The sequence below is a fragment of the Rhodamnia argentea genome, chromosome 4 (assembly GCF_020921035.1).
Source record: "Rhodamnia argentea isolate NSW1041297 chromosome 4, ASM2092103v1, whole genome shotgun sequence".
NCBI lineage: Eukaryota > Viridiplantae > Streptophyta > Magnoliopsida > Myrtales > Myrtaceae > Rhodamnia > Rhodamnia argentea.
Window position 1 is genome coordinate 17,922,394 of NC_063153.1, and position 26,807 is coordinate 17,949,200.

Sequence of the window (26,807 nt, forward strand, 5' to 3'; positions counted from 1 at the left end):
CTTGCAACAGATCGGGCAATGTGCAACAGTCGTAGCTGCTGAAGGCTGAACACTGTCCCAGCAATAACACACTGAGTGAGGTGTGCTTGCTCAACTTAAAGAAGGGCAACACTCCAAGTTCAGTATCATTTACTGATCTCTCTCTAATTCTCTGGAACACAATCGTGAAAGGCCACTATGCCGGATGAATCATCAGATATTCCTTCCTTTTCTCCAACAAAGTCCCAAAATTTTCTGTACAATTAGTTTTACATTCTTTCCTCATCACTATAACAAATTTTCTGTTCAATAAAATAACTAAAGGTACCAACTCAGAAGAAAATAAAAATTCAATGTTAATTCCTAATCTGCTGTTCGCTCTATCATTATGACAATAATGGTGCGTGGCTTCAGATGCTTTAGAGGTAGAGGGAATTGGCAAACATTATCCCCCTATGGAGACTTTCACTGGCTGCAGCAAATTTGTTTTCGAGATTGGTTTCTCCCACCGCATTAGCAGCAGCTCGAAGCTTGATGGAAAAAAAAAAAAAAAACAAGCAATCAGTAGCACAGTTAACCATTCAAAAGGTGCATCATCATCAGATAAGCAAGAGGAAGCATAACAACAGAGGATTCTTTATTTCTTGATTCGAAGACACCCTATCCAAGTTTTGATCAAGAAAAGTTAAAAGGCATAACATCCTCCTACCCCCTTCCATCCCTAAAAAAAAAAAGGGCAAAAAGACAAGACCAAGAAGAAAAACAAGTACGAGAGAGCAAAAAACCGCCAGTCATATCTCTAGATCGGTATGCAGACTGAAAAAGTATAATGAACCGTTGAACTTAAAGTTGTGAAGGCCTAATTGAAGAAATTCCGCTTAATGACATAATAATAATTGCATTTATTCACTTACATCTAGAACTTTGTTCTGGGATGGAAAAAAGGCTGATTGCCTTCGTTCAAGGAATCAGAGATCAAATATTTAATGCCAAAAGCCTAAAGGAAACATAAAAGGTGGAAATTGCTGCAAATATTCACTGATTTTCTAGATACAATTAGCTTGGACAAGTCCTCTGCAGCATTTAGTCCTCATCTTCACATGGTGTATTGCTTGTATAGTAAAGGTTCAAATGTCATACCTGGTTCAAAAACTCATCAAGCCTTCTGGCACTTCTAATAATGCTACCCTCAAATATATCAGTCATCTGTATAACTTCTGCAAAGCTTGCTCCCTGGAAATCCAAAAACAGAGGAAAGTACTTTCATGTCTATCAGGTATTAACCATTGGTTTAGTCTCTTAGGTTTTATGGGCATCCTCTCTGGTTCCATAAAGCAACACATTGGCTGGTCATTCAATCAAAATTGTCACAATATGCAGAAGAAAAGCAACGAGAATGCAGCATTCAGTGAGTAATGAGATAGCTTTTAGAGGACATAAATCATAGCTCATTAAAAACAGACAGATTCAGAAGCAGATGATGAGTTGAAAACTCATAGACAGTCAACGAAATCCGTGTATGTCAGGAAGATGAAAGGCACATGAACGAATATCGACATTACTCCTGTTTCAAGTAGCAACAAACAGGAACTACTTAGATAAGACACGATTCTAATAATTATCAAACAAGCCTCTCAAACACCAAAAATATTGGAAACACGTGACTAACTTTAGACTCATGATGATCAACACCATACTTGGGAAAACACTGATAACCATGAATAATCTGGGCATGATTAGCTTGTGAGACAGATTGTATATCCTCTCCTCCCTTTGCCATCCCAAGAAAGATATATTTGTTCTCTTCTCCTAGATTTTGCTCAAACATGATACAAACAGATTCAAAGTTCACACTGGACATCAACCTCGAGAAAAGGTGATGAAACCTTCCATTCAGCTTATGTAACAGAATATGCAAAGCAAATTGTGCACACAGTGCAAACTGTAAGACATGGTCCAGAATTTTGTAGCACAATTCTTCTGAACTGACCTTTGACCAGCAGTAGATCACATCCATTAAGTATGGTCTGACTGTGGATTCCACATATTCATCCACATTTACATCTAACTTGCACTCCCTTTGCACCTAAAAGGACATTACCAAATGTTTTACACCTCTAACTTGCAAAGTCTACGGGATAAGAAACCTCAATTAAACTACCTCCGCTATTCTCCTTGCACTGTCCTGGAGTTGCTGCAATGGTCTGGCAAGTTCAGTCCTCAAATGAATCTGTTCATTCGATTTATCTCCAGGGATGAAACAACTAGCAAGAGCCGCAATTTGGTGATGATCAAGATCATTGAATGTACCTGACCAGAAATCCAAATTTATCAACAATTCAGTGACTAAAAGAAAAAGAATAGGAAAAGGAAACCTTCACACAACAGCCACTAAAGCAGACACAATTTCCTTGACATAACCCATGGACCATTAGTCAGAAAATTAGAACAACCTTATAATAGCCCCCTTCCAAAAATCTGCCCAGAGTCTTGCCCTTTTAGGGGGAAATTCTTACATGGTCCTTGTCCACATGGATCGGGTGATCGAACCCTACGGTCAATGGATGATATTCATTGGTCATGGTGGTCTGCACCGCCTAGTTAAGAAACTTCCCTCATTTGAGACCGTAAGCACCTCGAAACTAACTTTCAAAATTGCTAGCAATAGCATAAGGAAAGTACAGAATTCTATACGGAACGAGCCAGACAGCTTCTCCCTGCCAAAGATTAGCTCAAGGCCCCACCGCGACAAATATTACCATTGTTATAGCCAGCTAAACCAGATAAGGTATGAACTTGTTTTAAAATCTCTCAAAAGTAGCCAACTTGAGTTTTGAAAATTTGACAGAATTCGGTTCAGGATACAACAACAGAACCCTCCACAATGGTTCATGCGAGCTCATTCATGCACTATCTCCTTACCGAGAGTGAAAACAATTTCAACCAAACAATATAAACAACATAGTGGATAAATATAACTCAATTAGCTGGTATAAGGAGATAATTAAGCCTCAAACAATCACCGTTAAACATCAGTTCAGTGACAAGTAGTTCATCCCCTGTGTCAATCAAGCAGGCTGCCCGTCCCTTTAACTGGACAACACCATCAGCATCAATGTGGCCAAGCTTTTTTAAGACCCGAGAACGGTTCTTAAGTTCATCACGAAATTTTTGCAGCTGCATATAGAAATAAGAGAAGCTGATTTGCATGATAGCCAGAGAAGCGAGACACAATATACAACTGTCTGCACCAGTGCAGCGGCGCAAGTTCAATGGTATGCAAGTCAAATAACTATATAAGCAACCCCGGCCCAAGCGACAAAGCATGCAGGATCAAATAAATAAACAACCCAATCCAGTGTAGATAAGTACCTGAGATTCACGCATCTTCGATTTAAGTTCTTGAATTTCATGATTCACTTCTGCTTTTCTTTGAAAACTTCTCATCTGATGTGCATCTTGAGACTGCATTGATACTCAGTAAAGCCATACCATCAACAATGAAGGATGACATGATAAAATTTCACTCAGAAGATGACCAACCTTGTGCAATGGATGAGACAATAATTTTCGTTCAAGTTCCTCGATCTGATTGACCAACTCAACTATATCTGGATCCTCAATACCCATGTCCTGCGAGATGACATTTGCGTAGAAAAGTGGAAAATAGAGGATTGTGTTAATTTTGCGCTATTCCCTCCGAGAAGAATCATAGGGGAGAAGTCATTATCACCTCATTCTTACATAATTTGGTATAAAACCTACTTTGGTTGAGTCAGAGTAAAATACCGGGGTGAAGAGGTCTCTAAAAACAGAGACACTACACTCAGTACAAAGCAGCAGAGAGAGCGAATAAAAACAGAAAGGAGGCTTTTAGAATAGGGTATATTATGAAAACACCCTCAAATTTCCCCTCAAATGTACAGAAACAGACTTCTTTTGTAAATATAGGAAGTCAACTTCCCTGAGGTCACTTTACTCGATCCCAAAGGAAAAGAAATCCAAATCCACACAACAGTAGCCTTGAAGTGGTGATACAAGAATAGAAGAGCAAGTCTTTTTAGCATTTTCTTTATATCGTGTGATCAGTCCACAAGGTATATGCTGGTTAAAGGTACTGGCAGTTGTGTTTTCTACCTCAGCAGGAAAAGAGGGATCAATTGTTTTGAGCAAACTTGTACAGAAATTGCACCCAACAACACCTTCTTAGAAGTATCTCACATAATTTAAGAACTAGTTTGCAGTGAGCATATTTTACTCAATATTTCCTGCCCAATTTTATTGACATGCACACGATCTTTACATTACTGTGGCACTGTAGAGAAGGAAGTAGTTGGCAAATGCAAAAATTTTGATGCCAAATGTCAATAAACGAAATTGAGTGCCTGATGCATTATTCTTTCCAAAAGGATAGATCAAAATTGCTCAGTTAAAAAAATTGCTAATATCTGGTCATACACACACTAATGGCAGAGAGCATAAGTTTTAGCAGAGTTCAAGAAGACTCTCTTTCATCTGCAGAGTTTGAGATGGGATAGGGATGTACTAAATGGTACACATGGAGATAACATCAGGGTAAGTGCAAGGGAAGGAGGAACTACTATTTCACCAGAAGATGGTCTTACAGTACGACAATTAATTGCATTCTTATGCCAGAAAAGCAAAAGGGTAAACAAGATTCATGATGGCTTCCTACAGAATCATAAGTAAAATAAAATCTTCCGCTTAATTCTTCTTCCTTTAACAAACAATCAAAGAGTTTAATCTCTTCAAGGAGATTGATTGTCTCTTGAGAACCTAGGAGAGGAAAGAGCTGTATTGAGAGTAAACACAGCCATGAAGCCATTGTTAATTGCTGATTTTCTATGGCTAACAATAAGATAATAAAAGGCCAAAAAATAATTGAGCATTGAGCTAGACTGCTCTATAATTCACCAATGGATCCTTATATCGGCGGGGTAATCATTGACCTCTTAGTGAGGGAAATGAGACCCAAAGAGCTCATACTTCCTCGTCTCTTTCCTAACTTTGGAACTAAAGTATGACAGAAATCCAACCTACTCATATAAATAGGGAGAATTTATTTATTTTTAAATCAGGATGACTTAAAACAAAGGTCACTAACTTAAACTATACCAAAACTAAACTTACATGAGGGACACTCCTTTTTTGCTAAGCAATGTAGTTGCGAGACAACAGTCTAAATTGAATTTGCCAAACCATCTTGCTTAGTTTGAAAAGGAAAGTGCTGCCGGTACGTCATAGTTTGCCAAACTACCTTTACAGGATTAAGCTTTGGGAGACCCTGAGGAAAACGACTTCCAAGCTCTTGGACAGCAAGTAATATGCTTTGCCTTGCTTCCAGTGGTCGGAGATCAGCAGGAATTGAAATTCTGAGTTTGCTAAGAGCAGAAACTAAGGACAACTGCACAGGGACCTAGAAAACATAAAAGTGGATGTTATCAACCGAAAAGCTCAATCTGCATGTCGCACAGGATGCCACAAAAGATAGTGTCAATAGTTGCTCTCTGCATATATCAACTTACCACATGCATTTCGCCCTTTTCTCCAGGGCGAGGTGGACAAGGTTTGGGCCTTGAACTATTCTCACCTAAAGCTGGAGAACAATGAAGTAAAGTATCCACAATATATCCACCACCTCGTGATGGCAATGTACCCAAACCAGTTGAGGGCTTTTTGATAACATTAACTACAACTCCCCAACCCCAATCTGTTCCACCTTCCCTAATCCTCACCTGAGATGAGGAAAAGCACCAGTTACTTCATGAAACAAGACAGCAGATAAGCAACAATAGAAAAGAGAATTGCCAATATGACAGGACACAAGGAATTGTGATGGCGAAGGAAAACCTGAATATATTAAAATATCACTCGGTGATTAGCTATCTATCATTAAAGTGACAGCACAAGGAATTGCAGCTCATCCCTTTTCATCATGGACAGACTGTATGAACTGTCGACGCATGCAAAGTGTCATGGAGAAGATAGAAAAGGCAACAGCAATTTAAATTTAAAATTCATAGATTCACATACCAGCCGGCCCGGCAAAAGAAAATAGAGAACTCTCTCAGGCCTGGTTATCTCTGCCATCATGTTCTTCTCCAGTTGAGCAATTTCCAACTTCAGCTTATGATACTCGGCTACTTCAACCTAGGAAGTCATATAATTTTCAAGGTTTGCACCACACATCATAATCCATCTGGTCTTTTATCTTTTTCATTTTCAGTGCCACTAGAGTAAAACATAAAAAAAACAATTACCTCCCCAGAAGCATCGAGACTTGCAACTTCTTCTTCCAGTTTTTGAACTTTTCTTCCAATGTTGGGCAAGGCCTGGAAGATGACAGTAATCATTATAATCAGGCATAGAACAACTACTTTGAAGATGCCAAAACAATAAAAGCATGATGGAATAGGCAGACACCTTCTCATACTGAAATTGATGAAATGAGTTCTTTATGACATGTTCAGCAGTAAATTGTCCTTCAGCTCGGCTCATCAGATTCAAAATTGAGTAATAGCTTAGTCTGAATGTGCTAACTAAAGGAGCTGGTTTCCCCAAAACCATGTCCTTGAGTGTATTCATCTCCATCTGAAATAAAAAGAGTGAATATTTTTTGGCATAAACCAAGGAGAATATACATATATAAAAAAGAAGCCATATTCTCCATCAACTGTATCCAAAAAAAGGCTCCCCAAAATTTTCAAAATTCGCAGCATCTATGACATCCGAGATTGAAAAACACAAGTATGAGAGAGAGAGAGAGAGAGAGAGAGAGAGAGAGAGAGGGAGGGAGGGAGGGAGGGAGGGAGAGAGAGAGAGTTAAATATACATTACCTGCTCATCAATCATTATAATACAGATACCACGCTCATCTTTTCCACGACGGCCAGCTCTTCCACTCATCTACAAATAATTCAAAGTAGTAATTAAGTAAAGCAGATGACTTCGCAGAAGTTAGATATTCAGATAAAGTGATGATTAGAAATCTATAACTTAAGCAATGGCTCCTTTACTCACCTGAATGTACTCCCCAGATCCAATGTACCGATGACTATCACCATCCCACTTCTTAACTGCTGTAAAAACCACTGTCTTTGCAGGCATGTTCAGACCCATGGCAAACTGTAGGAAATTACTTGTCATACATTATGTCTAGTTACTCTAGGTAAGAACACCCAACGAAACCTAATGCACGTGCAGGGAGAGAAACCTTCTATTTACAAAGGAAAACTCACAGTTTCTGTAGCAAAAAGAGCCTTCACTAAGCCTTCCTGGAAAAGAAGCTCCACCAATTCCTTAAGAACAGGGAGAAGGCCAGAATGATGAACAGCAATTCCACGTTGAAGTAACGGCAGCATCAACTCAATGGCAGGTAAGTTTCTATCTTCCTCATTCAAGCACAGGACAGCATTGCGAAAAACTTGCTCCACCACATCCTTTTCCTCCTGTGTGTTAAAATCAAGCTTGGACATTGACATTGCATGTTGTTCACACTCTCGCCTACTAAAGCTGAAAACTATGACAGGTTGAAACTTACGCTCCATTATCATCTGAAATCATCAAAGATTCCAATTCAAGCACTGCGGAATTTAATGCATGAAAGAAAAACTTATGCAAAACCTAGATCACAGACATTGAGATCAAACTGCAACCAGGTGATTGCTAATTGATACCTAATGTCAAAAATGAAATTCATTGAAAGAGTACCCATATTGTGTACCAACCTGTACAAAGCTAGATACACTTGCTGACATACTAAAATGGCTCAATCGAGATAGCTCTGATGTTCATTTGTGAATCCAAGAAATAAATATGCAATGAGAGCTAGATAGAGCAGAACCATGGGCCAATGGGGCACAAAGTGAATAGCACTCAGGATGGAAAAAACAGACCTCTGAAAGGAAGTGTTAAAAGAGATGTAGATGCATGATCTGCTTAAGTAAAGTAGAGACATCATAAGAGAGGACATGCTTTCATCATGTTGTCTCATCTTAAGTAGGTCATTATTCTCACAACATGGCGAGAAATCAACTTTGCAGAACTGTAAATCACCATTACAGAAAATAAGCTGGCAAGCTACAACTAAAAGAGCCCTGATGAAACAGAAAGAGAATTCAGTAAAGCGAAATCTCAAAATGTCAAGCATCTTATAAGATATTAAAAAAGCAAGCAGTAACAATTGAACATTTTCTTCATATTGATATCTCGTGCAATATCACCAAAACACACTTGCTGAAAACATGCGATCGACGACTAAAGTAAGACAAGAAAGGAATCAAAAAACTTACATTTAAAACTCTCAAAAAGCTCTCGACAATATTTACAAAGCCTTCAAAATCCGCAATCAACTTACCAGCAACTTAAGAGATAGTGCCAAAAAAGTAATTATTATTCTCAATATCATAAAGCATGATACAAAATTTAATGTCTTGAAAATTCGTTTAATTAATCTGTAACAACTGCCTTCTAATCTAGCAGCTTAAATTGCTATATATGAATGCAGACTCTCATTCAATGCCCTAACACTTCCCTAGTATAGTGGTAATTGGATTCAATAGACAAAAATAAAATGTTGAATATGAAAATTGAGAAAGGCTACCAAAAGTACATCCGTGGTGGTCAAAACCCAGAGAGAGAGAGAGACAGAGACTGTGTGATAAAATATACACTAAGCAAGTGACCGTAGAATTGTCTGCAAACTTACCTTCACAATTTTGTATATGCTAGAACCCCCTGAGGCATTGCCGCTTTTGGCAATTCTCCCGCTCGCTTTTCCATTGGTAAACTTGCTCCCCTCGCCAACTTTCTGCTTTGTAAAAGTATCTTGAAGCTTAAGAAAGTTGTCCTCTCTGAATTGCTCGCGCTCATCAACTACAAGATACAAACCACTCCCACCCATAGGGAAAACATAATGCTGCAGCGGAGTTGGTCTGAAATCTGTGTATACTACATGGCATGGCTGTTTATGCAAGTTGCAAATCCATTCTGCGAACTCAGTAGCATTTGACATTGTTGCAGAAAGAAAAACCATTTTAATGGCAGGTGGCAAGAATATAATACTCTCCTCCCAAACAACACCTCTTTCTCGATCCTTCATGTAATGTATCTCATCAAAGATAACCCATGCAACTTCCTTTAATACCTCAGAACCCCTATACAGCATCCCTCTAAGAATTTCTGTTGTCATGACCAAGCAGCTAGCATTAGGTGCAATGGTAACATCACCAGTCATCAACCCGACATCTTTAAACTCTTGACTTAGCTCCCTATACTTCTGGTTGCTCAAAGCTTTCAAAGGAGATGTATATATTACCCTTTGTTTATCTCTAAAAGACATTGCAATGGCATATTCAGCAACTGCAGTTTTACCGGCTGAAGTGTGTGCTGACACTAAAACTGACTCCTTTCGCTCCAAACATGCTACAGAAACTTGCTGAAAAGGGTCAAGTTTGAATGGGTAAGTTTTTGCCATCTCACCACTGTAAGCAGGATTTGAGAGAGTCCCATACAGTGATTCATCTGCATTTGAATTATAACCAGTTGGAACAGCAACTTCATGCACACATGTCCGACTCGAATTATGCCGCTTCGCAGCGGATTCATCATTTCTTTGATCTGAAGACCCAGTATAGGGATCGGTGATTTCAGAAGAGTCTGGTCCTTTCCTTTTCCCCAAAGCTTCCATATTTTACCCGTAAAGACGTCAAGCGCACCTAAATCGAAGTCCAAGAGAAAATAGTTTCATGAATGATATTGTTGTCCTCTCTTCAGCAAAAAAAAAAAAAAAAAAAATCTAGCAATTTAACAATTTCGGGCCATTGGGAGTTGCAGCCTTTCCATAAACAAAATAAAACTAGAACAGTATTAACATTCACCGTGAACAAAACATCAAAAAAGTAAAAACCCAAAAAAGGTCCAGAAAACACTAAAACGTCCAGAAAAGATGCGAATGCAACAGGCATGAGCTTGGAGATGTCGTAACTAATCTAGAATCACTTCGTTTGAAGAATGGCCCAAGTACGAAAACAATGCCATCAGAATACAATTTCTCACAATCAAAGATTGCGGTTTTATTCTTATAATGACATGATTTCTGAAGCTCGTCAAACCAATTTGTATGCTGAGCATTAAGATCATCATGGCTCATGAACAAGAGAGCCCTGTTCACTAATCCAGATGGCAGGTCAGAGTTCAGTCCTTAAACATAAAAATTGCCACTGTAATCTCATTAGCGACGGAGGACGCCTTCTAGCCGTTAGAATGATGTCTTGTTATCTCCAGGTAATAATAGTGTGCCCCATTCTCTACATGAAGACCAGCTGAAGGAACTCCATTGGCCGCCTCGGTAGAGAGGGATGATGTGCAAGTAAACCAGAAGGGTAGCTACAACACTCCCTGAAAACTATTCCAAGTAGACTGGAGGAGGCGGCAGAATATTGAGGAGTGAGGGTCCAAAGCACGTCTAGGTCAAAAAGTTTACGAATTTTGCCGAGCACCTAGCGGCTGCAGAGAGAGAGAGAGAGAGAGAGAGAGTTACCTTGGCGGATGACTCGGAAGCTGGCGGCTGCTATGGTGCTCCGAGGTCTGAAGTAGGACGGCGGAGAAAGAGAGTAAAGAGGGAGAAAAGCGGAACCGAGGAGAGGGAGAGGGACCCCCAAAACAACCAAACCACGACCTCTGGTTCAGGGCTTGAGCTCGGGCTCGAACGCGAGAGACAGAGGGAGAGAGAGAGAGAGAGAGATGGCGAGGGCGGCTGCTTCTTCCAACGAGAAACAAAAGCGATGGCGTCGGCTCGGCTCGAGCTTGGCTCGGGCCAATGCAGAGAGTCCCGTCTTAAAAACGGCTGGGAAGGTGAATCGATTCAGAGACGCCACCTCGTTTGTTGAGCAACGAATCTGACTTCGTTTTATACGACAAGAAAATTGCAATTATGCAACGTTCCCGACAGATTACTGAAAACACATTTTATTGTTTTCTGGAAAATCTTTCTTTGACAGGTGAGAATTCGTCTATAGTTTTGATAATTCTTTCGAGACTTTTAATTTCTTTTGACTTCAATTTACAAAAAGGAAAAAAAAAAGACATATTCTTTAAACAATATAAGCATGATAATCTTTAAATGTCTGTGAGAATACAATAGATTGTCTGTGAGCCACAAAGAAAGTTAGTGGGTGTCCCGAATATTAACATTATTAGCCATGCATCATCAGTAGATGATCACAAAAAGATACATCCCATTTTCATTATTAGCTACCTCATATTCCTAATCTTATCATTATTAAGACAAATCCCGGGTGCGTAAATCCACTCGGTCGCGCAGACGGACTATGGAAGAGAGCGTTGGATCGGAGGCGCTCCGGTGATGAGACCGCCGTCCCTTTGAACACGCAACAAGTAAGTAGTCGACAGCTCGCTCAATGATCCTCTCTCCTCGGTTCAACACTGGAATTCCTGGCGGAGAGGGACATATCATCTCTCCACCAAAAATCTTGCCAAGCAAAGAGCCATTTGCAGATCCCCGTGAGCAATCTTGGAAGGTGATGCTTCTTTGGAGAGGAGCTTTATTCCCGAGACTAGCCTGCCAATAATAAAATATGCTGTTTTCAGTGTTCCAAGGTTCAAAAGTACAACAAGTTTCGCTCACAATCCCGTGGATCTCTCTGTATAGTATAGGATTTCATTTGCCTCGTGACCTGAATTGCCAAGCTGCCGGAAACCGACTACGGTGAGGCACAAAGGATCCATTGCTCAAGAGCCAGGGAAGCTCAATAAGTCGAGCACAGATACGCCCGGAATTTCTGCAAGCAACTCCTTTTGCCATAATGGACAAATCAATAGCTTTGTCGAATATGGTTTCCCGGGTTTTCGCTCAGCTGAGCTCTTGCCGCATCCAAGGATGCCCAAAAGCAAATGACTAGGACTCGCGGTCATTAGAGCTTGGAGGCATTTGCATATTTTCTCTTTGTCGACCATGTTCCCCGACACATGCATCATGGATGACTGGGTTATATATAGGGAGCATAAGACTTTGTGAGTAGACTGCGCGACGATGTCATGTTGGCACCTTGCCAGAGGGCCGAACTTGGGAGCTGACGGTGGAATCCTAGATGTGCACCGTGAGCCTCGTCCACAATGAGTGGAATCCCATAAGAATGACTTAGCTGGGAAAGCTCGGTGATGATGTCGCTGCATACACCATAATAAGTTGGGGAAGTCACAAAAACCGCAGCGGCTTTTCCACCTTTTTTCATTCCAGTTCACTCATTGCTTTCTCCACCTCCAAGAACGCGAACGAGGATTGCAATTTGCGTGAGAAATGGCACATTAACCGTGGATGTTCTTCCTTCTGCAGGCTGCGACAATGTCTAATTCTGAATAACTGAGCTTTGCTGAACTAACCTGTTCTGCATCGATACCACCAGCAATGTCCCATTCGGAGTTATATTCAGGCACGATGTACTTTGGAATCGCACCAGGCAAGACCATGGCGGAGGTTGCCGACAAATGAGCATTCCGAAGGAGAACGAGAGTGTCGCCGGGGGGACAACTGGACATTATGGCAGCATGGATCCTGCAGGTTGGAGCCATGTCTGGTGGTGCGACCCGAACAATTCCGCCCTTGCTTCTGCGCATCTAAGATGGGGCCCTTTGGAGAATGAAGGTTGTCCAGCTCCGGGATCGCGAGGATATCGCAGATGAAGGGGGAGATACCAATGACCCGAGCCAATGAAGACGGAGCAGCACTGCCTCTATTGTGCCCAGGGAAATTGAAAGCGGCAATGTCCTGCTCGGCGGCGGCCTTCAATGCTCTGATGTCATGGTGGTACATTGAAGCGGAGGAGTTCCAAGGAAGAGAAGCGTCACCATCATCATGATCTATGCCATTGGCCGTTCCATTCCTAGCCGTGGCAACATGGTCTGGGGCTCCATCTCTGTTCTTTCCTGCTAGAGACTTGCAAAGTTTCAGTACGCACAGTAGCTTAGCTTGTTTGATTGCATCAAATCAAATCAAAAGTCTCAACCCAAGATTGAGCAGTTCATTTTTTATTTTCTTTTTAAAACTAGGCAATCACTTCTCAGTGCCAAACAACATAGTGCAAAACACAAGGAGAATAATGCAGCAACAAAAAACACTCAACACCTGAAGTATCATAACAAGAGAACAATGCAGCAACCAAACTCGGCAAAATCCAATGACCTATAAAGCTGCGCATGGCGGTTTGAACAACGAGCCGACAACTGAGGAGGATTCGCTTAATGTTTCATTTCCCTGCAACCTTCGAAGCCGCGTTTAACAACAAAAGACACCTCCGCTTACCTGCAAGGATCATGTAACGGGGCGATGTGATGATGCAACGGATCATTCCTAGCTTTCGCAACGAGATATATGCATTTATTCGTTGTCCCAACCTGCTAGGAGATCTGTCAATACTTCCTTTGAACAGCGGCAGAGAAGCAAAACTCGAGAAATAGTTGATCTCTAGATTGAGTGGGCAGCTTCTTGAATAGGACATGCGAAAACGGACTCAAATACTTTGTCCGGGGCCAGAATAAATATGCGTTTGGTCGGCTATAATAATCAAAGAAGATACATACTCTTCACGATTTCTTGTGTCCAAAAATTTGTCTAATTATTTATTTGAGTGCACAGGGGTCACGAATCTACCTTTGCCCATGAAAGTATCCTTTCCGCGCGGCTGTGCCTAGCAAGCATCTAAACAAAAGATCATACTAAAAAGCCTGTTTCGTACAATTTCTCCAAAGCGGTGTGCTACACCATTTTTCTGAAGCGTTTGGCAAACTCCTCAGCAAGATACAAAATGTATGACAGACGACAAATTGCCCAAGGTAAATAAGCGGGACCCTTTGCTTTCTATCTTCGCAGCGGCTAGAAATTAATCAAACTTTGACAAATTGAGGAATGGCCATGTAGTCATGAATAACCTCATTCTCTTGAAGCAACTGTGGAGTGATTTGCATCTTTGACGATTGTTTACTTCTTTGGGCTTTAATGTCACCCACATGCCAAATCGTGCCATTTGCAAAAGAGAAAAAAATCACAAACATTACACGTTAAACAGCAATTTAGTGCAAAATTTCTAAAGGGGAAAATAATTTTCGTCCCCATTTTGTCGATCTTAATTCACATCTCCACCTAACCACAAAAGTACGAAGGCAATGAACAGAAGCCCCTAAACCACCAGTCGCGTTTCTTTCTCAATTGTATTTTGGTTGACAAGTTGAAGATTTACGTAGGGTTTGTTTCACGAAAAACTCAAAATTTGCAAAATAATTCCCTAAAAATGATCGCCGGTAACTCTTACACAAATGAATAGACAAATAATGTTTTCATTATTTATAAAGATGTTTAGAAAAAAAAAAAAGTTTCAAAAGGCCACAAGGGATAATTTTTAGAAAAGTATTTTCTAAATATTCATATTCCGCAAAACAAACAGAGCTTTTATTATTGGGTTAGCCATACACTTCACATGTTTCTAGCGATTCACATGGTATCATCAAATGATGCAAGTATTAATCTACAACACACAAGAACGACTTTCCTATCCGTATGGCCAGCCAATCTGTGACAACCCCACAACAAAGAGTGAAATGCCAGGTCCTTTCTCTATTAAAGCAACGGGCATGCTCTCAAAATACCTCCTAAACCCTCTCCTGCCTTTTCTATCTATCAATGTTATCTGATCTTTATTTGAAGTACTATTTGGAACATGTTTTGGTTGAGGTGTGACATTAAAATTATATCGACAACAATTAAAGGAACAAATGGAAAATACATCCTATCTTCCTACCAGTAACTAGCATTTCACAATACGGAATCTACCTACTTATAAGGATTTTCCTCAACGATCCAACTAAATTCTAGTTCCTGGAAGGAAAGGAATGAGGGGAGACTGGTGATGAACATTGTCGCGTTCTGCAAATATCTGTCAATCAAAGAGAACAAATTGTCAAGTTCACATACGGGAAGCAATCGAGGCACATCATTAGCAAAATCTGAAAGCTTAAGACTTCATGAAAGGGAAAGAATAGCACCTCAGGGATATGACTTCACGGCACATGCTTGGCCTCCATGAGCAAATGGAAGTTGAAGCTCATGCTTCCAAGACAAGTGGGAAAGAAGGAACGGGCCACCCAAATTGTTTCTCTTGCTTTGCTGAGAATAATCTTAGATATGATCCCACAAAGCCCTTGGCTAAGCAGCAAATGCACCAACCATTTTAAAGACAAATACATGCATCACCATCGCTAATTAGGATCCACTCGTGGATATCTCACTACAAACCGATACCGCCCTATAGAGCCATTGTACGACGCTCCTTTCTGCTGTGTGGGTCAGTAAGGACCTGCAATGGTAATATATCTCGGGCAAAGCGTATCATCCTCAACTCTGTCACTTCTCTGCATAACTGAAGCGGAGCTGTGAACGAATCCGCTTTCTTATTACATAGCTGATAAACCATTAATATCTGGAAACATTCTGCATGCAGTTTACTAAGGCAGACCACAAAATATAAGTTGTCTAAGCCCATTCCCGAACTACGTATGACATGACAAAGCCAAAACAAAGAGGTACCACATTGAAATCCCAAAGCGTATGTCCATGATCCAGGCGCTCCCTCTCTTGCCTTGTATCAATGGCACCAGCTCATATTCAATCACGAAATTTACTAGAAAAAGGAAAAAAAAACAAATAAATAAATGTATATGAGGCAGGATCTCCGTGATACACCTGCGGTACAGTCTCAGGCACATGCCTGCCCAAGCTCATGCAGTGTCTAGGGATGGCCTCAGAAAAATACAACTGTCCAGGAAATCTTTGTTTCTGATATGAACTAATACATAGGTACATTTAACTCGATCCATAGATAGATAGATGGATAGATGGATAGATAGATAGATGTCAATTACCCCAGACAAAAAGATACAACATCCCCCTACCCAACGATCAAGATCACCCATCTTTCAGAAAGTTACCTGGAAAACACCCACCTTTTTCTTCCTATAGTTGGACAAAATACAAACATGACTAAAGGGCATCATATCTCATAATTGCTACTTCTGCATTGACTAGGATCCTCCACGCCAAAATCGTGCTGATTGTTCACCGGTTTACTGCTGTACATCTGTTTGTTCAGTGCTTTCTTCGAGCGCTTCTTCGCCGAGGGTGGAACCAGATCAAGATCAGATGTCTCCGAACGAGGAGATGGGAAACCCGGCATTTTCATATGCAACTCCGTTAAGTCATCAGGCCCCGCCCATGCCAGTGGTCTCGCTGTATGGGTATCAAGATGATACAAGTCATGTGGATATTCAGGAAAAATACACACTTAGCTAGAAATGCCGCCACAAGACAGCAGGTGATCACATGTTCTAGTGGATTAATGAATGTCACAATTAACAGACTAAACAGGTAGCCTATTGCAATCAGTCCTAATCTCACGACTCATGCACACAGCCACAAGAATAAAAACTACCGAATAAACTAGCCCATTAAGTGAATCTAGCTGAACAGGATAAAGTGAAAATACTTAAATTGTCTTTGCGGAAGGAAATTGAAAGATACAAACTATCCCTAACAATGCAACAACTATCCACAGGAAATGGTAATCCATTGAACAGAACGCCATATAGCATTCCGAATATTCACCTGAACATTCACTTTCAACAAGCTGCTTATTGGAAGATTACAGACCATCTGTAAAACTGTTGAAACTTACTCAATGGGACAAACACAAGGATCATTATACCAAGTTTTACGAGAAAAATACCCCATGGCGTGTAAACTTCTCGCCAAACAAAAATGTTTACCAAAAACAAAAGGACAGCAAGAGGCAAATTGATCAAAATAAGGGCTGTAAAATCACAAGAGTGAGATACAAGATGGATATAAACTAGTAGGCTAGTATTATATGACTGTTGCCCAGCTCAAAGCACGACTTTACTCAAATTTTCCCCGTATATCAAAGGTCATTTAATCAGTTATAAACTCATTACCCAACTTAAGAATGAAGCCCATGAATTAGAGAGAAAATTCTTGACAACATAGCATGAACCAAAGGTTCAAAAAATAAAAAACATTAGAATTCTTAAGCAGTTCATTAAGAGTCTCGTGTATCAACTTTGCATGTGCTCTCCATTAAAGTTTCATATGCATTGTCAAACTTAAACATGGAATATTCTAATGAGCACATGTCAGGAAGTGCACAAAAATGTCAGACTAGAATTGACAGAACTGATAGAGTGCTAAAGCACAGAAATTTTAACTGCCATTAAAGAAATTCTCTCTGCAGACCTTCACCAGGTTCAAGAAGCCCACCACCATCACAAGGGGCAGGAGTGCGTGCAGGACGCTTCCTGACATAATTGTCATGCAAAGGCCTAGGAATTTGAAAAGAAAATTGGGAAAGAGTCACTCCATCTCTTGTAAACTCTGGGTGGTCCAGTAAGTACCTATCAGGTTGATAAAGCTGTTAAAATGTATAGCTTAACTCTTAACTACTGTGAAACCAACTGAACTATCATTATAAATCTGCTATTGGATTCGTTACTAAAGAGAATAGGTCAAATGACAAAGGCTTGGAACATACTTTTGTACCTCGACCATTGAACGGAGCCTCTTCCCAGATGGTGCCACATAATACCTGAAAACAGTAAAAAATGCCAGATGATTTCAACAAGTAATAAGTGCATCCAGAAGTAGAGAGGACAATAATCTTGTACCTAAAGCTATAGCATCAGAGTAAGATTCTATGCTCCCAATTGGACTCTCAAGAAACACGTCGAAAATGGAAGATAAACCTTATGAAGAAAGACTACGTGCGGACAGCAGTTCCTACCCTACAAGTTAAAAGGATATCAAAATGATCTAAGTGGAACTTGTTCATTTAATGCTTGTCCCCAGAATGAATAAAATGACAAGGGGGACCGGTATAGACTAGATGAGATCCCACTTACAAACCAATCACTAACACAGTTAAGTAAGAGCTGATTTTAATATATGGACTTAGAATATAAGACAACCAATTGGAATTTACACCTCCACTGGAAAGAGGGGGAAAGGCAAGAATTAGGAACCACTAATGACAGATAGACCTGGTGGGTTTGACTCCTTGCGACGTCATATTTGAATCGCCTCATACAACCGCAAGATATGTGTTTCACGATACTCGGGACAAGAGAATGGTGTTTTGGATATTTCACTATCTACAAGAATGTCTCTTTATATGGACCCATGCAGTGACAGATCAGTTATATTATGAAAAACTTGCTAGGACTCCTCCTGGCCAGCTACTCTCAAAACAAAGTGAGGTTAAGAGAGCAACTTTAAAGAGACACATACACATCTGCAAACTTGGTGCTTCCTTCGCCTCTGATATGTAGCAACCGCTGCCACCCAGGAGGAGGTTGGGCAATGTTAGGCTTATCAATTGCCCAAAGTCGGCTACCATCTTGAGATATGTCCTCAGGATCATCACATGAAATATCTGGGCGCCACTCACGGGCTGTTTCACAGTAGAAAGGATCTTCTAGGATATGCTCGCGAATTTCTTCATACTTCTCTTTAGTGGGTATAAGCCTCCATTTAAAGCACTTAGCACACTGGACGGTAAATGCTCCCACAGATGGTGAGATTTTGGAAGGTTGATTTGGGCCAGGGGATCTCAAAAACGAAGGGCAACGGGACTGAATGGGATCGGGCATAGGTACAATTTCACCTTGACCATTCGCAGCAGGGTCATAAACGACCAACTGTTTTGTAGAGTCGTCATTTGATTGGTCCGCCTCGTCCTCTTTCTCCTGAGATTCAACATCCTCCTTCCGAGGCGAAGTATCTATAGTTTCTGGAACAGAGCAATCCGCATGATCTGGTGAATCTGAAGATCCTAGCTCTTCCTCTTTCTTTTTTAATTTGAAAATGAACTTAAGGTTGGGTTTTCCAGGCTGGGTCTGCATCTGAATAGATCTCAATTACCTACAGGAAACACAGTTATGAGCACATCAAGCAAAAGGCAACATTACGGTAACTAAGAAATTGCAATACGTGACACCTCTATATCACATCAAATCACAAATGGCAAGTTCGTAATAATTATAGAAATTGGCAAGAAAATGTGCTGCGAATCTACCAAAATGATGCGCAAACGCCATAAGTATGGCCCGCAGTAGAAATTTCTCACTAAGATCATCAAAAACATTGTGCAAACACTCCTTTTGTAGCTCTTGACTATTTGTTGCATGGGACCGTTCTCAATTTTTCAGTAAACTTAAATGGATGAACAAGGCATAGTTGCAAAAATAAACACTAAAACAGTCCCACAGGGATGGGCTCACCGAAGCCCAAACAACGAACCCTAATTCTAAACAAGGAGACATATGGAGCATGATTTAACATCTAAACACTCTTCTCATAAGGGAATTTTCTTGCTAGAAGAAAGAGATCCACTGGAATTGGGTTCGCCTGCATCCTAACGACACGGTATTTTTATAGCATCGCTTGAAGAAAAGTTTGCGAACAGCATCCCACCGTTCCTTGCATAAGGCAGGGAACCAAGATGCAGACAATAGAAAAGTCCGCTCTCTCTCTCTCTCTCTCGAGAAGATTTAACCTCATGAGTCATGAGGATGCATCTTTCTATGCATTCCATCACAGGCGGAGGGCAAAAAGCTCAATTCGTGCTATCCCGTGCCATCATGGCATGGAGGAAATGAACGAGAAAGCGGCAACCGAATTCGACACAAATGATCCATCAGCTGAGCATGCACTCGAAAAGCTCAGATCGAGAAGGCAGGCGAAATGATGCAGACATTATTTATTCCACGCGGTAGCAACTACATATAATCTTAGCAGCAGTCATTTGCAACGACAATTGAAGTAAATAGTCGAGCGGTGAAAAACCTTCGATACCGAAGTACAAATGAAACACCCCACCCCCACAAAAAAAAAAAAAAAACCGGGCCAGAACGCACCACTAACTAACGGAATCGAGCCTTGCTTAGCTGAACAATCACTCTGCTTCCGAGGGAACAACGAGTGAACACATCTACTAAGATTCAAAGCGGGAGAAACCCTACGATCGAGGCAGCAAAGGGAGATCTACCGACAAAACATCCAAAACATAAGGGATTCCCGAATACGGAGCAATTGAAAGGAAGAAGAGATTACGGGGAGACGAATCGGAGGGAGCTGATCACATGAAGGAATGCTGGAGGGATCGTAAGGAGAGCATGCGGAGGTTCCTAGATTGAAAGTCCGACCAGCTAATCTCCTCTTTGCTTCTTCACACACCTCTCTCTCTCTCTCTCTCTATTCCTTCTCTTTGCTTTGTTCCCCTCGGTAACCGAGAGAAGAACAAATGAGGGGAGAAGAATGTCATCAATACCGATTTGCCTTTTTAACCCCCTTAAATCAAATAATATCATCTTCTTCTTTTTTGGGGGAAATTTACACCCGAAGAAGTTTATCTTTCCCTTTTCATGTTATAAAAATAAAAATAAAAAATTTCCTGTTAGATGATTTGTTAAGCGGCTCAATAAAGACAATTGGTTATTTCTAAAACACCCGCAAATTCTCATGCCAATACATTGAAAATAAAAAAAAAAAATTTCTTTATACGATATGATTAATGACTGCCTTCTAAAAATTACAACCTTTTTTACTCGCACGATTTCTTCTATAATCCGTTTTATACTTGACATACTCTTTCTTAAATTACACATTACATCACAAGTTCCATAGAGCGTGCAATTTTAATCTTAACTACCTCGAAAATACTGACCAACTCCAATATGTTTTCCGGACTTTAACTACTTCCTCACCGGGACATCTTGTCATTTTCCCTCTAAATTTATACGTCAACAAGACTGATAATTGGTATTGGCATGTCATTATCATATTTGTAATACGTATTAATTATTGTTGATTTTGAGTCTAAATGTCAAATAATTGAATCACACTAAAAAGTATATTAATTCGTGTCAAACTCGTGTTAACCTAAAGTTTAGTGTGTCGTGTCGTTGCATATTTATATTTTTTCATTGTAGCTCGTATTCTATCTCGTGTTGTGTTTGAGAATGTACCAACGTATCATATTCAGTTCACTTATAATAACTTATGCAGACCCATGATCATAAAAACCTACGTATCATATTCAGTTTACTTATAATAACTTATGCAGACCCATGATCATAAAAACCTACCTAACCAAAACCCTAACCAAACCCAAGCCTAGCTCCTCCTCAGTCACGACTCCATCCATCTACGTTTGGTTTCAAGCTCAGCCATGGCATCGAGCTTGACCCCATTGCGAAGCTCGACAATGACCTGGTCGACCTCGATGTTGATTAGGCCTCAAAGGGCATTGGCCTTGGCTAACCCATGGCACAGAGGCGAGGCCAAGGGAAAGATAGAGACGCAGGGGCCAACTTGTGGAAAGCAATGGCAAGGGCGGCCGCCGCATGGATAGCGGGAGCGACAGCTTCGGTCGGTTGGGCATAGAAGTGACCAGCAGCAATGAATGAGTCGACATGAAAGAGAGTGAGAGAGAACTGCGGGATAAATGGGACCAGAGAGAGAGAGAGAGAGAGAGAGAGAGAGAATGAGTCAACGCGGGAGAGAGAGAGAGTGGGAACTGCGAGATCAAAGAGAATGAGAGAGATGGCTTGGGAGTCTTTTGGTCTTGTTAATCCGGGAACTTCGCCTAACGATGGAAATTCTAGATTTTCAAAACAGAAAAAGTATTTAATTGGAGTGTAAGTTTTGAATACAGGTTGCCCATTCCATTTTACAGAAAAAAGAATGGACTGCTTGTTAGTACCAAAGAGATGCTCATACTTTGACCGAAGCTTCCGAGTCCAACCACCCTTGGGCATAACTGTGAAAAAGGACCGGACGTCCTCTCCCCTTTCTATCTAGTAGAAAGCATTTGAACCATTTGCTCTCTTCCATCTCGAGGAATCGACCTCCATTATCCTTCCAACAACAGATGACGATCCGGAGTTCCAAAACAGTGGAAATGAAAGAAGGGTGCCTGTCCCCGTTCCAACTCATTTGGCCAAGCTGACCAAATTTCCTCACTACAATCCAAGGCCCCAGTCCCACCACAGGCTATGGATACCAAAAGAAAACATGCTTCTCGGTCTCTATACGCATCTAATGCGTCGCAGCCCGCAGTAAATATACCCTGAAGGACGCATTCAACTTCGCTCCATCGCCCCAGCATAACTTCCTTATATCATAAATCGGTTCTCAAAGGGAAGAACAAGAATAGAGGACACTGCATGCTATTTCCTACTCTGCCAGACCAACTCCTCGAGTGAGCTAATTGATAAAATTCTTCAACACAATCTCCATCTAACAAACTGAAGGCAAGTACTTCTCCAAGAAGAGAATCTGCAGATCCATTCAACTTCCGACCAAAAAACACCAACTCCCACGATTCCAATTTAGTAAGCAGTCATTACAGGAACAGATCTTCATTAGTCAAAAGCATATGCGCAGAAGATACTTCGCCACATCAAAGAATGGCCCTCTTTCTCAGTTCACACATTCAAAAACTCTGATGTCCCCACGACATCAAATGCTAACTGCTGTCTAGGGCCAGACTCTGAGGGGACCAATCAACCAACGTACCTCACCAAAATCAAAGTCACACTTGGTATGGAAGTTCCAACAAAAATGAACCCTGAGGGACCACACAAAAGCTCTTGTAGTGTATTGGTTCATAAAACCAGACGAGACAGAAGAAAAAAAACATCCATATCTGGTAAAATCCACAATAACCATGCCTCATATGCCCAAAGGCTGCTTAAATCAACCATTCGCACCAAATAAATAGTGAAATTGCCATACAAGAACAGAGATCCTAGACCTCAGCCTGGCTGAGTTGCTATTGAACATTGTAGACCTGAGGACCTCCTAAATCGACGGCAAGTACGCCTGTCAATTTTGAGAAGTTGGTTATGTTTATGACCAGCATACAAAGAACACCCATATTCCTGGTGTAAGATTGTCAAACCAAATGACTAAAAAAACATCGATCCGTCACCAGATGTGCAGGAATAATCAGGACGGTGAACAGCGAGCCTAAATAGAGTCTCGCCGATGAGCAATATCTTCAGAACTACATTCCTTCTGCCAACCAAAAGATAATCCAACTAGGCCCCTTCTTAAAACGGGGACATATGAAGACAGAGAGAAACAAATGACATGCAAAAAGAAAGCGCGAAACGGGTGCACGCCAGCGTTGCAGAGAATAGCATCGATCATTCCTTTCGAAACCGAGAGTACGAGAATGGCGAGACAGTATTATAATCAAGTTCTCATAATTCAAGAATTTGCAATCAAATAGAAGCTGGCATCGGAATAAAAGAATTGAGCTGGTTTTGCTTTGCCAAACACAGATAAACACCACCCACCGGTTGTTGCCATATAAGGCAAATGGAAGGAGCACCATCAATCACATAACTAAAGGCTGTATAGATTGTATAAGGCTTCTGCATAAAACGAGTACAGACAAGTGTTCGAGTCCAAAGAAGAATGCTTCAGCGCAACATTCGAGAATCATAACTCTCTTGTGTTATTCTATAATCCTAGGCAGTGTGGTTTGATCTTCTGTGAATCCGTGAAGCACACGCAAGAAATGGAGATTGTCTGCCAAAATCCGAAACAGAAGGATAACATTTCTGAACCCAAACAGCCAAGACATGACACAAGATCAACAATCCACAAGGAGAGAATGATCTGATCCGCCAACGCTGGGCCATAACGCGAGAGCAATAAAGGAACAATCGATAGCAGAAGCGAAACTGACAAGCAGCGGATCGATTATATGAAGCGGTGAGTAGTAGACACTATTTAGACGTAACTAAAAGTAGCAGGTGGGGGAACAGCTCCTGCTCAAGCTCGAACAAGCAGAAATGAAAACTGAAAAAGAAAAGAAGCGGAAGCATGAGAGACTTAGACGGGAGAGAGGAGCTGAGAGAGGTGGGGCTTGGGTTCGGAGTTCATGCCGATGATGATGACGAGGGGGATGAAACCATAGTGGGTGATGACCTTGGCCTTCTTCATCGCCCACGTGCTCCACTCCTTGATCGCCTGAGCCGCCGCCCAACCGTCGTCCTCCGCCGCTCGGGCGCCGCTTCCCCTGCCTCCCTTTCCCTTGCCGCCACTCTTCAGCGAAACCCTCGACGCCATCCTAGATTGTCCGTTTTCCCTTCACTTCTCCTCTTCTGATGTGGCTTCCTTTATACCTCTAGAAGCAGTAGGCAGCCGAGCCCATTCGAAGATGGAAAAAGGCTTTGTCTGGCACAACTCGGCCCATGAAAAGCCCGGCCCAATCCAAAATCAGCATTTCCCATTCATGTAATGGGACACGTTGTAGAGCGAGCGTCGATTCAATTCGATTTCGCCTTCTGATTAAACCCTACTTCTTCCGACTCCGATTCTCCTCCTGCATTGCTGCTTCTTTGTGTTTCAATCTCGATCTCGTCTTCTATATCGCCTTGCGCTGTTAGTGTAGAAACAGAGAGAGAAGGGAGAAATGGCGCGTAACGAGGAGAAAGCGCAGTCGATGCTGAACCGGTTCATAGCCCTCAAGGCGGAGGAGAAGAAGAAGCCCAAGGAGCGCCGCCCTTACCTCGCCTCCGAGTGCCGTGACCTCTCGGAGGCCGACAAGTGGCGGCAGCAGATCATGCGTGAGATTGGCCGCAAGGTCGCCGAGATCCAGAACGAAGGCCTCGGCGAGCATCGCCTCCGCGACCTCAACGACGAGATCAACAAGCTCATCCGCGAGAAGTCCCATTGGGAGCGCCGGATTGTCGAGCTTGGCGGCCCCAATTATGCCCGCCATGCCGCTAAGATGACCGATTTGGAGGGCAATATCGTCGACGTTCCCAACCCTAGTGGTCGCGGCCCTGGCTATCGTTACTTTGGTGCTGCTAAAAAGTTGCCTGGTAATTTTCTCTTTTTGCATTTTATTTGAGTGCCGTGGAATCATGGATACATGACCAAGTTACGCCAGTTCATGTTTATGTAATCAACTGATATGAATTATGCCAACTTAGAAATACTAGCTCAGTAGCACACTTCAGTCATCGGATTCTCATTCACGTGGCCGCATTCTCGCTTCTTGACCACTGGCCGAGCCAGTTTCAAGATCTTGTATCGACTGCTGCCGCTGCATGATGTGCTTGAATGGATGATGCTTTATTTCAGGGCACCTCTCTGTTACTGCTGCATGGTATAGATTCTAGTGTAGAAGCAGGCAATTTGAAACAGTCGGTAGAGTTTACCTTGTTCGATTCGTGCTATTGCTACAGCTTGTTTTGTGCTCGGTTCAGGATGTGTATATGCGGGTTTTGTTCAATCCGGCAGTTTGTCATGTGATATGTCGGTGTATTTCTGGAAGTTTGATTCCGTCACTTCCCTTGTTTGTTTAGCATCAAGAGTGTGGCTGATCTTTCATCAAACTGTTTTCAGGTGTGCGGGAATTGTTTGAGAAGCCACCAGAATTGAGGAAGAGGAGGACAAGGTATGACATATACAAAAGGATTGACGCTAGCTATTACGGGTACAGGGACGATGAGGACGGTGTGCTGGAGAGAGTAGAGGGGCCAGCAGAAGCAAAGATGAGGGCGGAGGCAGTGGAGGAATGGAAGAGGATGGAGGAAATCAGGCTGGAGGCGAAGAAGGCTGTGAAGAGCGGGGAAGTAGTAAACGTGAAGGAGGTGCTCTTTGAGGAGGAGGAGGATGTGGTCGAGGAAGAAAGAAGTAGGGAGAGGGAGAGGGAGGAGAAAGAAAGAAAAGAGAAGGAGAGGGAGTTTGTGGTTCATGTGCCACTGCCAGATGAGAAGGAGATTGAGAGGATGATCGTGGAGAAGAAGAAGATGGAGCTACTGAGCAAATATGCGAGCGAAGAACTGTTGGTGGAACAGACTGAGGCTAAAGAAATGCTGAACATTCAGCGGTGACTTGGTTTATGATTCTCAGCGGTTAGCCTAAAGTTTTTCCTTCTGTAATAGATTGAGATATTAGCCAATGTCAATTCTTGGTGGTATGGTTCGTGTAAGTATCATCTCTTAAATTGCATCTACTGCTTCCTGTTCTGACTTTGTGCCTGGGTTATTTTGTTAAGTATAACTTCTCACAAAGAAGATGATTCCATGATACGACCTGAGTTTTGTGCGACTATATGTTAGAGACTTCAGACATGCATCGCCAATTTCTCTTGAAAAATTTCGTTGGATATTTAGTCTTTCTTGACAAACTTATCACAGTATATATACACGAGAAAGAGGAAAATCTAGTGCTTCTTTCTTTGTTTTCTTAATCTTTACTTACAATCTGGATTCAAATGATTTGGCTTATATATTTGAGGACAATAAAAGAAAGTAAAAGTTCCTTCATATTGTGATCTTTCCCCGTGTTCTCATTTTCGTTTGGTTTTATATCTGAAGTATTATGATGGTTTGGAATTGGGTGGCACCTAGTACAAGTTTTTGCATGGCCTTGCCTCAGTCGCCTCGTATACCGTCTGATGAATGTTGCCTGATGCTCCATGCCCCAGGGGCATCTCTTACTGAGTTACCGAGGGGCACCTTTATGGTACCGGGTGTTGGGCTATACACCCGTCGTGTCGTAGTCGTAATTAAGTACAAGAACCTAGTAGAACATCGTAAAATTGTTTTGTCATGTTAATCAGGTGTAAAAGAGTCATTGAGGATGAGATGGTTCGGTACATTGGTGTACTTGATAAATATTGCTTGCCATTGACGTGTAGTCCAAG

General features: G+C 41.6%; 4 protein-coding genes, 1 long non-coding RNA gene and 1 pseudogene across 8 annotated transcripts; 2 read left to right on the forward strand and 4 right to left on the reverse strand.

The window, feature by feature from the left end:
• Window positions 1-160: 160 nt before the first annotated feature.
• On the reverse strand, window positions 161-10,864 carry LOC115744642 (DExH-box ATP-dependent RNA helicase DExH10). Of its 3 annotated transcripts, XM_048277135.1 has the most exons (18): window positions 10,541-10,864; window positions 8,708-9,716; window positions 7,239-7,553; window positions 7,021-7,125; window positions 6,838-6,906; window positions 6,424-6,591; window positions 6,261-6,332; window positions 6,034-6,150; window positions 5,526-5,735; window positions 5,258-5,416; window positions 3,523-3,612; window positions 3,352-3,444; window positions 3,003-3,156; window positions 2,141-2,289; window positions 1,970-2,065; window positions 1,120-1,212; window positions 358-509; window positions 161-236 (listed from the first exon to the last, which is right to left on the reverse strand). In XM_048277135.1, exons 2-17 carry the CDS (start codon window positions 9,686-9,688, stop codon window positions 399-401), a joined length of 2,982 nt encoding a protein of 993 aa, XP_048133092.1. In that variant the 5' UTR covers window positions 9,689-9,716; window positions 10,541-10,864; the 3' UTR covers window positions 161-236; window positions 358-398. The 3 variants fall into 3 exon arrangements, with proteins under 3 accessions (XP_048133092.1, XP_030535778.1, XP_048133093.1); XM_030679918.2 differs by having other exon boundaries at window positions 161-509; XM_048277136.1 differs by lacking the exons at window positions 161-236; window positions 358-509; window positions 1,120-1,212 and adding an exon at window positions 1,299-1,788.
• A 779-nt stretch (window positions 10,865-11,643) lies between these two features.
• Window positions 11,644-13,517, reverse strand: LOC115744505 (annotated as a pseudogene).
• A 2,186-nt stretch (window positions 13,518-15,703) lies between these two features.
• Window positions 15,704-20,386, reverse strand: LOC115744521 (methyl-CpG-binding domain-containing protein 2). Of its 2 annotated transcripts, none has more exons than XM_048277882.1 (5): window positions 20,191-20,386; window positions 18,365-18,997; window positions 17,613-17,666; window positions 17,318-17,475; window positions 15,704-16,297 (listed from the first exon to the last, which is right to left on the reverse strand). In XM_048277882.1, exons 2-5 carry the CDS (start codon window positions 18,976-18,978, stop codon window positions 16,062-16,064), a joined length of 1,062 nt encoding a protein of 353 aa, XP_048133839.1. In that variant the 5' UTR covers window positions 18,979-18,997; window positions 20,191-20,386; the 3' UTR covers window positions 15,704-16,061. The 2 variants fall into 2 exon arrangements, with proteins under 2 accessions (XP_048133839.1, XP_048133840.1); XM_048277883.1 differs by having other exon boundaries at window positions 18,365-19,009; window positions 20,190-20,386.
• On the forward strand, window positions 16,815-17,229 carry LOC125314780. Its single transcript, XR_007198210.1, has 2 exons — window positions 16,815-16,940; window positions 16,992-17,229. It is a non-coding gene; the product is annotated as an uncharacterized LOC125314780 (long non-coding RNA).
• Window positions 20,387-23,485: 3,099 nt separating the features above from the next.
• LOC115744524 (mitochondrial import receptor subunit TOM7-1-like) lies at window positions 23,486-24,255 on the reverse strand. The gene has a single exon (XM_030679746.2). It carries the CDS (start codon window positions 24,215-24,217, stop codon window positions 23,981-23,983), a length of 237 nt encoding a protein of 78 aa, XP_030535606.1. The 5' UTR covers window positions 24,218-24,255; the 3' UTR covers window positions 23,486-23,980.
• A 155-nt stretch (window positions 24,256-24,410) lies between these two features.
• LOC115744523 (pre-mRNA-splicing factor ISY1 homolog) lies at window positions 24,411-26,257 on the forward strand. Its single transcript, XM_030679745.2, has 2 exons — window positions 24,411-24,975; window positions 25,502-26,257. The coding sequence occupies exons 1-2, from the start codon at window positions 24,564-24,566 to the stop codon at window positions 25,990-25,992; spliced, it is 903 nt and encodes a 300-aa protein (XP_030535605.1). The 5' UTR covers window positions 24,411-24,563; the 3' UTR covers window positions 25,993-26,257.
• The last annotated feature ends 550 nt before the right edge of the window (window positions 26,258-26,807 follow it).